Source organism: Myxocyprinus asiaticus, chromosome 19 (genome assembly GCF_019703515.2).
Source record: "Myxocyprinus asiaticus isolate MX2 ecotype Aquarium Trade chromosome 19, UBuf_Myxa_2, whole genome shotgun sequence".
Lineage (NCBI taxonomy): Eukaryota > Metazoa > Chordata > Actinopteri > Cypriniformes > Catostomidae > Myxocyprinus > Myxocyprinus asiaticus.
Genome location: NC_059362.1, coordinates 25651881 through 25663273, shown reverse-complemented (window position 1 = coordinate 25663273; position 11393 = coordinate 25651881). Strand labels below are relative to the sequence as shown.

At 39.1% G+C, this 11393-nt stretch overlaps 1 protein-coding gene and 1 long non-coding RNA gene across 2 annotated transcripts in view; one reads left to right on the top strand and one right to left on the bottom strand.

Moving 5' to 3' along the window:
- Window positions 1-244: 244 nt before the first annotated feature.
- Window positions 245-4180, bottom strand: LOC127410008 (uncharacterized). Its single transcript, XR_007892067.1, has 3 exons — window positions 3655-4180; window positions 3109-3545; window positions 245-2966 (listed from the first exon to the last, which is right to left on the bottom strand). It is a non-coding gene; the product is annotated as an uncharacterized LOC127410008 (long non-coding RNA).
- Window positions 4181-4258: 78 nt separating this feature from the next.
- The window catches only part of LOC127410006 (uncharacterized), a 7274-nt gene continuing 139 nt past the window's right edge, over window positions 4259-11393 (top strand). The window contains exons 1-9 of the mRNA XM_051644983.1: window positions 4259-4463; window positions 4600-4666; window positions 4820-4872; window positions 5218-5245; window positions 5359-5390; window positions 5612-5678; window positions 6469-8123; window positions 9642-9675; window positions 11235-11286. Of these exons, the coding sequence (XP_051500943.1) occupies window positions 4380-4463; window positions 4600-4666; window positions 4820-4872; window positions 5218-5245; window positions 5359-5390; window positions 5612-5678; window positions 6469-8123; window positions 9642-9675; window positions 11235-11286 (2072 nt within the window). The 5' untranslated portion in view covers window positions 4259-4379. The remainder of the gene's footprint in view (window positions 4464-4599; window positions 4667-4819; window positions 4873-5217; window positions 5246-5358; window positions 5391-5611; window positions 5679-6468; window positions 8124-9641; window positions 9676-11234; window positions 11287-11393) is intronic.

Below are 11393 nucleotides of genomic sequence, written 5' to 3'. Positions count from 1 at the left end.
ATATCATAACACACACACACACACAAATATATCTATATATATATATATATATATATATATATATATATATATATATATATATATATATATATATATATATATATATATATATATATATATATAAAATAAACATACATAATTAAACTAAACTTCTCTCTCCACATCCCCTCCCCAAGAGTCCCCCAAAAACGCTAAATAATTGCCCCATTTTCTAACAAACAAGTCCCAAAACCCCAGCCTTCTACTTGCCACCTCCTCGAAAGCAGCCACCCTCCCCATCTCTGCACACTACTCCGTAAATGAGGGCGCTCCTTCTGACTTCCATCCCCTTAAAATAATTTGCCTGCCAATCATGATACTGGTCAGAACCCAATTTTTTGTGTTTATCCCCCAAATTTATGACCACCCCATCACCCAAAATACAGAGTCTGGGGCAAAGTAAAATCTGAGTGCCCAAAACGTCACACATACAACTCTGAACCTTCAACCAGAATTCTTGGATCTTAACACACCCCCAAAAAACATGGGTTTATATAATAAAATTTATGTAAAATCTTGAATTGCATAAAACGCACCCTTGCATCTCTAGATGCAAACTTGACATTTAAAGAATCCTAGCCCACACTCCCTCCCCAATACCAAGTTTAAATCTTTCTCCCATAATCTCTTGATAGAAGTTAAAGTTCCGTCCCCCAGACTCTGAATTAGCAGGGAGTAATACACTGATGCCTCATGACCTTTTCCAAAAGCAGTAATCACCACTCCCATAGTATCTGCCGCTTTAGGGGGGTGTATGCTACTCCCAAAAATTGTACAACGCAGGTGGCACAGCTGTAAATACCTGAAGAACTGAGATCTGGGAATCCCAAAATGTTGAACCATATTTTAAAAGGATCTCAACACTCCACTCTCATATGTCAACGAGTGTACTAACCCTCCTCACCACTCTGACCAGCAGAAAGGGGACTTATCAATACATAATTTAGGGTTCAGCCATATGCTCGAGGCAACATTTAAATAAATGTCCGAATTAAACACTCTAGACATTTTTGTCCATACCGAGTGCAAATGCGAGATAACAGGGTGTAACTTAACTTTTCCGATTAGTTTGATAGAAATGCTTTGCAATGGCAAAAAAGGGGCAAGAACTTCCTGTTCAATACAAAACCAGGGAGGGGCTCTCTCAGGTGGATGCGACCAATGAGCCACATGTCTGAGACTGAATGCATAATAATAAAACAAAATCTTGGGTAGGCCTAGCCCAACTTTGTCTATCGGCCTATGTAACTTATTAAAATGTAATATAGGACGTTTACCATTCCAAATGAAGGACTTCGCTATGCTATCAAATTGCTTGAAATAAGAGAGGGGGACATCTACAGAGAGAGATTGTAGCAGGTAGTTAAATTTTAGAATACAATTCATTTTAATAACATTAAACTTGATGTTGAGTTTCTTAAGGAAAGTTTATAATTATAATAATACAGGTCATAAACATATCAGACTGAAATGTGCCATGTGAAATTTAGCATTATGGTAACTGGGTTTTAAAGGGGCACTCAATAACTTTTGTCTTTGTGTCATCTTGGACTTACACTGACACCTAGCGGCTTGGAAGCAGCATCATTTAAAATCAATAGTTTTCAGTTTCAGATGCCATTGTAGCAGTATTATTCACAGTCAGCCATGATTACTTTAATCTATTAATGAAAGTGTCAAATAACAGGATGCTTACTGAGATTATGCGAGTAGTATTTGGCTGGTCATGTGATTCTAACATGGCAGCCCCCATGATCGGACCTTCTAAATGTAGAATAAAACAGCTTTTATAAGGTTACTGATATGACTGATGTCTTTCATTTTAATGTAAGTGGTCATGATTTCCTACAGATATTGCAAAATTACAATTCATGTCTTTAGAAGTTTAGAAATATTACTGAGTGCACCTTTAAAATTAAGTTGAGTGTTTGTTTGTTTGTTTTTTAACTATGTTTTTCAAGTTCCGAGTAAGGAGAAAATTATCTAAGAGTTAGAAGTTTTAATTTATAAAGTATTTAATTCACTGCCTGGATTATCAAAAATAGGCATTACAATGTGGTTATATAAACCTATTTTTATTGATTTTACAGGAAAAAAATGACAATAATGTGATATATATATATATATATATATTGTTATTGTGATTTCATATTATTCATATCGTGATACAAGATTTTGGTCATATTGCCCACCCCTAATGGTAAGAAAATGCTGAGAATTTTCATTTTTTGGGTGAACTATACCTTTAAACAAACTATCAAAAACAAACTGTTGATGGGCATAAATAAACACTGCCACAGAAGCCACTCATTATCTCTGTAATCTGCATAATGCACCAATTTCAATTGACTGCTTCCTCTACCCAAGTTGATTACAGCATCATTATCTCAGCAACACAGCATGTGTTTGTTTTTAAGAAAGCACCTGCCAAGCAAATAAATGAAGTTATAAAGTGTTTTGATTGTTAAAATCTCGAATTAAAGGCTGTCACAAACAGGCCTCGTGACTGATAGCTCCGGAGCTTAAAATGATAGTTCAGACAAAAATTAAAATGATATCTTTGTTCCATACAATGAAAGTGAATGGTGACTGAGGGTTACATTCTGTGTAACATCTTCTTTTGTGTTCCATGGAGGAAACAGAGTCATATGGCTTTGGAACATCATGAAGGGGATTTTCATTTCATTCTTTTATTCATTTTGGGGCAAACTATCCCTTTAAGAATCAAAGTCACTTGCCTGTAAGACTGTTGTTGTGTTTTGTTTGAACAACACGTGTGCAAGTCGGCGTGGCATCTTTTTAACAGCAGTGGGAACAATGAGGAGACATGCTCCAGAAGACAGGGCCAAAAACATCTCTACCACAGACGGATCAAATGCGGAGAGGAAAGGAACACGGTATCTTCTGCAGTCATCTTAAATAGAGATCTGTAGAGAAAAACACCTATTATCTCACATCCTTTACATGAACAGTGTTATATATCACATCAAATGATAAAATATGCGCAAAGACAAAGAAAGGGTATAATATGCCCATCATTATCTTAGATGTATATTAGGCACAATACACCTGTGTGGGACCGCCACTATCTTTGGTAGCCCCGTTGTTCCAGATGTGTGCAAAACATAAGCCAACGGCTCTCTCTGGTGGATGTCTTTAGTTATAGCAGAGTTGGAATGCTGATGTTCAACCTCTGTCAGCTGAATGTTTGCATCCTGTTCTCTTTGTATCTCTGTTAGAGTAAGTTTATGTGACGGCAGTGTTGACTATACCTCCAGGGATAGCAGTCTGGAAAATGCATTCTGGAATGGCTGTTGGTTTCATATAACAGAACAGAATTTAATAGAATAGAATGTTGTAAAACTGGCAACTGTATTAAACCCACATGAAGCAAGTCACTCTGTATCAAGCAGAAGTTCAGACTGCACTTGTTTATCGTTCTCAGGGTGCATGAAGCTGGTGATGCAGGATCAAGGAGTACATATGCAGCAGGAAACTGCAAAACACTGTTCAGAAATGGTAAACTACATGCAGTGAACAAGAACTGTGCATATTAAGTCACGCGAGGGTGATAAAGTACTAAAATAAAACAGTAAATATGTATAGCTATCGTACCCAATAATCCAGACAGGAAGGAAGACATCTGTATGACAGATTAACCCTATAACGCCATCGTGTTTTTGGACAGAGTCGCGCAGGTGTTCAGTTAATTAATTCATCATATGTCATAGACACACGCGCTGCAACGCTGCTGTCGAACCTAACAGCTGTTATATCTCCATAAGCGAGCGCCGCCTCGCGCGCCAGTCCGTGAAGGGATTTTGCTGCCATATCTGAGCAGATCTTTTTAAATAAATAAATAATTATATATATAAAGCATAATATATATATATATATATTATGCTTTATTTGAACATTCAGTTTACAGTGTGGTACAACAAAATTAGAACACAACAATAAGTATTAAGAATAACAGCAATATAAAGAATAGTTAAAGAAAAAATTTCACCAACACCATAGCTCAAAACAGAAACAAAACTAGACAGTGACTAACATAATAAACGAGAAAGAAAGTATGAGCAAAAAATATGTTGAGTCATGGTTCCGATCAAATTGGTAAACTACATGTACCAGTGTTTACGCGACTCAAACTAAAGGAGTGGCGCTTGAAGATGACGTTTCAGTGCTGCTTTAGAAAACGTCCAATCATAGCTCGAGGTGTTCTCTGGGGGGAGAAATTTGAAAATTCTGCCGCGCCGTTGACTGAGTGGAGTGTGTAAAATCCCAGTTAAAATTAATTTGCAGTTTATTAGTTTGCAATAGATTTCGGCACAGGCAACATGTCTGCAAAACTTTCAAATGTAGATCAGTTTAAGAGAAATGACGATGAGTTCAGAAACACGATGGAAGCTATTTTTCAGAAGGTAGGTGTGTGTTTTTTTACTTTATGCAGGAGTCAGTTTGGTACAGGTCTTACCTAATGTGATTTGTCTAAGAACAAATGTCTAACTTAGACAACGCTAACATTAACACAGAGTATGTTTACTGTGTCCTTTAAAGTATTCCAGTCTTAATGATCCTGGAATAGAAGTCTGTCTGAAAACAATGACCTGCAGAACTGAAAGAGGTAGGATAAATATAGAAAACAGATATCTAATAATTTCTGCTAAAACCACACTTTGTGTAGTGTTACCTAGATTTGTGTCTGAGTTTGTGTAACATATATATATAAATCTGTATGTGTGTGTGTGTGTGTGTGTGTGTGTGTGTCTGTCTTCAGGTCCTGTGCCAATTGACAGTGCAGAGGGTGAACGTGAATTGGAAGCCCTGAAGGTGAGAGGCATCACATGGTCAATCTCAAGCCTAACCCATGAAATATATTTGGATAAGACTCATGTACCCCCTTAAACATTTGATTTGTGTTCTTTTCTTTACATGTTTGTATTTATTTACTTCAGTCAAGGACATAATAATTCCCTCATTTAAATATAATTGCATGATCCCCATGTGTGTATTGGTGCTTTTTAGTTGTACATGTAATAGTGATAGATCAGTAGTGATCAGTTAATACACAGGTATTAAATTATATAAACTATGGGCATATTTGTTATCCCACATGTCTGCATTGCACCACAGTTGTATTGGGGTAGCATTTAATTTTCTATTTTTTTCATGCAGACTAGACTCAAAGACCATTCAATGAGGGGTAAGAGATATCAGCATCCTTTTGTATTTTTTAAGTAATCAGGATAAACTTATTTGTGTTTAACCAAGACAATTTCCATATGTTTAATCTTATTCTGTTCCTGTATTTTCTAGAGTTTGTGGACCAGGATGATGATGATGATCAGGTAGTAATAAGAAAACTGTATTTGCGATTAAAGTAGAAAACGGCACTCAATGCCAAACTAGTCCATTTTTTTGTCATTCCATGAATTGTGTACAACCCTGAATATAGACCAGTATTCTGGTATTATGTTACATTGAAAATGTACCATTTGACCATCCAAAACTGACCTTTTTACTTTCTTGGTTTTTATTATATATATTTTTTTATTTCCACCACTTGCAGATGGATGTGTCAGGGGTCACTGAAGATGATCTTAACGACTCTGATCAAACGAATAATCAAAATCTGTGTAAGAATTTTTTTATAATGCAAATCATGCTAGCTTTGTAAGTCGCCTCCACTTACAAATAAACCAATTTAGGGATTCAGGCCACGTCCACACTAATACATTGTAGTTTGAAAATGCATCTTTTTCTCTACGTTTTGGCCTTCCGTCCACACAGATGGCGTTTTTGTCAGCAAAAACTGAGCTTTTTGTAAATGCTCTCCCAAGTGGATAAATTTGAAAACAATGTCTTCGTTGTAGTGTGGACAGGGAAAACAGATATATTAGAAAACGATGACGTATCATGTGATCCATTCAACTCAAAACAATCAAGGTGGCTGCCCATGTTGTAGTGCCGTTGTTGTGCCTGTTATTCACTTTGATAGCATTGTTATAGATAAATGTTACTTTTTACAACCTTCACATTGCATTCCTTTAAAGGCAATGGGAAGTGTACTCGGAATTGCTGTCTGGTGGCGGAACACGGGGGCAATTGTGTTTCAGACCATAAATGGAAATGACGCAGGGCCATGCTTACATTTTTTTTTTCTTACATGCGCAGTTAGGTTATTTAAGCATTTTCAAATGTTTCAGTGTGGACAAGAAACTTCTGGAAAATGTTTGAAAACAGCAGTGTTGACGGAGAGCATTTCAAAAACGTTTTTCAAATTTATCCGGGATAATGTGGACGTAGCTTAAGTCTGTCTGTGTTATAAAGTATTTACAGTATGAAGCACAGAGATGAAAGAAAGAAAATACAATATCAGTTTGAGGTGATGTCAAAAGATTTAATGTCTCATTGTGCATCTTCTAGGGCATGGTGGTGACTCGTTCCAGCTCTCTATGAATGTGATCAGTTCATCTCAAACCGGTATTTGTGGGCTGCCCTCTCAGCCTGAGGAAGAGGATGAAGAACTGGAGAAAACACTGAGCAGTCATGGCAGTACCTTGCTGGATGTCTATCCCAGCATGCTCAATCAAATTGGTGAAGCATATCGGCGGCAGCATGTGACAGACACAGCTAGGGCTGTGCTGCAAAAGTATCGCCGCAAACACTGGCAAGCTGGCCAGGCACACCCTCACAACACTTCCTTTAAGAAGAGACACAGTGGCACACTGAACAATACAACGGAGATCTCATTCACTAAACAAAGTCCAGTTCAAAGAAACAATAGCAGCTCTATCAAAGGCAGCATCAAACTTCAAGACTTGTTCAAGAACAAAATGTCTTCGCCACTGAAAAACTCATCGTATGAGGCCAGTGCCTGTTTTTACTCACCTAGGAGGGACAGCGTTGATGAGAGTGTTGAGTCACCACGGACTAACATGAAATTAAATGGGAAGCCAAAACAGAACTCTGTTTGTGTGATTGACTTCACCACACCTCCTTACTCTGTCTCCCCCCTAAGTGACCAGTCTCCAGACCTAAACCAAACCTATGACATTGGACCTTTTGTTTCATCAAACTCTCATGTTCCAGGCTCATTGGTCTCCAACTCTCCACGACCAGCATTGCGCTCACAAGGCAAAGGACCACAAGGTCTCTCTCTTGATAACTGGAGAGGAATGTCAATCACATCCCAGCCCTCTTATCATCAGCCAGCCTACTCCTCTTTGGACAAAGACTGCTTTAGAGACCGCCTGCACTCTCCAGTCTCCTCCCCGCAGCGTGGTGTCATTAGTTGTTTTTCTCCTAGTGGGAAGTGTACCTTCAGACCCACATTGTTGAGAGATGAAAGACAACAATCAAGGCCAACAGCAATACAAAGTCCAAAGCGAATGTCTCCTGTCTGCTATCTAGCTCAATCTGAGGTACACCGATCTCCTTATGGTGGGAAACAGGTGCCTTCATCACCCCAGCGTCCCCTTTACAACAGCTCTAGTCATCAACAACATTTTTCCATGGCTGAGAAGCAGTCACAGATCAGTCCCAGACCCTATAAAAGTCAACGTACTCTTTCTGAGCCCCAGTCCACTTGCTTGTCAAAGTGTGACTCCTTCAGAGAACCACAGATTGATGCAGAGTTCAGGAAGCTGTATCACCACTTCATCTGTCGTGGTACATCTTCACCATGCCCTACCTCCCATTGTCACCTGTGCGAGAGACAGTTGAAGGAGACTTCCCAAAGTCCCAGCTTTTCCTCCGCCAGCATGTCTGCTCTTGCTCTAACACCCCTGAGGTCCACACACAAGAAACGTCATCGTCAGTATGATGTGGAAGAGTCGCTTAGATTCAAACGCTTCCGTGAAAGTCGTTCCCCACTTAAGCATCTCCAACTCTTGCCATATCAACTGAAAGACAGATATATGAGCTCTGATATGTCAGAACCGAGTGAAGACAAGCATGCCTGGGATAGGGCAGTCCTGCTCCAGTGCCCCAGCCCCCGGTTCCTCAGAGGCACTGGAAACCTCAGAAAGATTAGGGAGGCTAAATTAGCCATGCAAATGAATCCACATGCCATGTCTTGGGTAAGAGCCTTGTTGGTATTGCTGTTATTTGGTGCTGAGCACTGAAGGTGTGTAGGCGCCTATTGTATCTGTCCATTTCTTCTTATTCTTCCTCTGACTGGTAGTCTAAGGCAGCCCCATGAACGGTTTTGAGGAAAGTTATGAAATTTGGCACAGTGATAGGGGTGGGTATGACTAGTAACTCTATACTCTATCAAAAAATTGCTTTTCTTTTTAGTGTAATTTTTTAACTGTTTAGTTTAGATAAAAAAAATTATTTTTTCCTCCTTTCATAGAGATTGTTATGGACCACATGCATTAAAACTCCAGCCATTACAGTGGCTGCCATTTTGGATTATGATGCATATAATTTTTTATTTTTTTTTGCTGCTTCTCCTACAAATCTTATCCGACTGTCACAAAACTTTTCTCAGATGATGTTCAGACTGATCCTCTCAAAAGATTTTTTATTTACGCAACCATTACCGAATTACACTGAAACAAAGTTAACAAGGTAGGCATAAAACAGGAAGTGAGGCTGTATTTGAAACTGTAAGTGAAACTTTATATGCTTCATAAGAACAATCATCTGACGGTACATACAAAGTATGGGTCAAAAAATCTAAAATAAAATATTATTGCTCATAATCTTTGTCCTAAAATCATGAGCATGGTGTCTATGGGTTATTACGATATTGTTCGTATCATCTCTCCACAATTTAGAATCTTTTGAATGCTTTGTCAGATTAAAAAAACAATTGGTATGCATCTTCGACATCCTGTCCTGAGGGTATCTGAGCAGTTTGGAGACAGTGCCACGTAATGGTGAAAATGCTTAGTCAATTTAAGAAAAAAGTTTTCTGGATCATTGCCCCCTTCAAGTCTGCAAGTCTTCAGGAAATGTATAAAATGTTTTCGTTCAAAATCTCAGATATCAGCAGTATCTCAGCAACAATTTACTGTGCTGATTCTCAGTGTGGTTTGTCTCTTTAGAAACTGTTAAATTTGTGGCAGTGTAGCAAGAGGTAGGGGTGCCGTACCTGTGTGGAAATCAAAAGGACGCTGGTTCGAGTCCAGCTTGAGGGTACCAGTGAACCATTGAGAATTTACAATGAATATCAAATCGACTCTATGCTTTCTTTTAGTTGTCTTTAGTGTGGGATGCATGCTGCCCTTTGAAGAAATGTGCTCTTTTAACATTAATCTTAAATTTTTCCCATCCAGTCTCTATAGAATGATTTGCCCTTTACAAACCTTAAACTCAGACCAATAAAATCAGTTAAAACATCCTTTAGCCATGTCAACTGATTGGCATAGTGTGTAAAACAATTGCCATTACACCAAGGATCTTTATTATAGGGTGATGTCAGCTAAAGTAGGCCACTTTTTGGTAAATCTTCTAGAATGGCATTAAAATGTCTATGCACATATTTCACATTGCTCTTGGTTTGTTAATTCAGATCTGTTCTACCATTTTATATTTAGGATATGTAACCCAAAAAAAAACAAAAAAACAGTTGTTTTTCACTTCTTTTGCAGAGGGATGTCCCAAGCGGAGTCAATGCATTTGAAGGTTTGTAGCCAAATTTTCATTTTTAAAATTCTTGATCAATACTTCCCAAAAAGTCAATTCAAGCAAACTCGGCAAATAAAGAAACATCCTCTCACTTTCAACTGCTTTTATTTTCAACAAAATTAACGTGTAAATATTTGTATGAACATAAAAATATTCAACAACTAAGACATAAACTGAACAAGTTTCACAGACATGTGACAAACAGAAATGGAATAATGTGTCCCTGAACAAAAGGGGGTCAAAATCAAAAGTAACAGTCAGTATCTGGTGTGGCCACCAGCTGCATTAAGTACTGCAGTGCATCTCCTCCTCATGGACTGCACCAGATTTGCCAGTTCTTGCTGTGAGAAGTTACCCCACTCTTCCACCAAGGCACTTGCAAGTTCCTGGACATTTCTGGGGGGAATGGCCCTAGCCCTCACCCTCCGATACAACAGGTCGGGATTGAGATCCAGGCTCTTTGCTGGCCATGGCAGAACACTGTCTTGCAGGAAATCATGCATAGAATGACCAGTATGGCTGGTGGCATTGCCATGCTGGAGGGTCATGTCAGGGTGAGCCTGCAGGAAGGGTACCACATGAGGGAGGAGGATGTCTTCCCTGTAACGCACAGAATTGAGATTGCCTGCAATGACAACAAGCACAGTCCGATGATGCTGTGACACACCGCCCCAGATCATGATGGACCCTCCACCTCCAAATCGATCCCACACCAGAGTACAGGCCTCGGTGTAACGCTCATTCCTTCGACGATAAATGCGTGTCCGACCATCACCCCTGGTGAGACAAAACTCATCATTGAAGAGCACTTTTTGCCAGTTCTGTCTGTTCCAGCGAAGGTGGGTTTGTGCCCATAGGCGACATTGTTGCCGGTGATGTCTGGTAAGGTCCTGCCTTATAACAACCTCTCTCAGCCTACTGCGTACAGTCTGAGCACTGATGGAAGGATTGTGCATTCCTGGTGTAACTCAGGCAGTTGTTGTTGCCTTCCTGTACCTGTCCCGCAGGTGTAATATTCGGATGTACCGATCCTGTGCAGGTGTTGTTACACGTGGTCTGCCACTGCGAGGACGATCATCTGTCCTTCCTGTCTCCCTGTAGCGCTGTCTTAGGTGTCTCACAGTACGGACATTGCAATTTATTGCCCTGGCCACATCTGCAGTCCTCATGCAACATGCCTAAGGCACGTTCACGCAGATGAGCCGGGACCCTGGGCATCTTTTTTTGGGTGTTTTTCAGAGTCAGTAGAAAGGTCTTGTTAGTGTCCTAAGTTTTTATAACTGTGACCGTAATTGCCTACCGTCTGTAAGCTGTTAGTGTCTTAACGACCGTTCCACAGGTGCATGTTCATTAACTGTTTATGGTTCATTGAACAAGCATGAAAAAACATTCTTTAAACCCTTTACAATAAAGATCTGTAAAGTTATTAGGATTTTAAAGATAATTTTGTAAAAATCCAGTGTCCTGAAAAAGGGATGTTTCTTTTTTTGCTGAGTTTAAGTCCACATCATCATGGCATTCGGTATCTTAAATGTGTCTTTATATTTTTTTAACAGCTCAGTCACCAATTAGAACTTTTAATCAGGGTATGGTCCCACTTTCTCCAAGGTAATTCCAGCACATGCAAGAAATACAAAATAATTTAACCTTTCTTTAGTTTATATTAAACTAAACTATTTTCTGATAAACAATCACTGTTAAATGTGCTTTCTTCA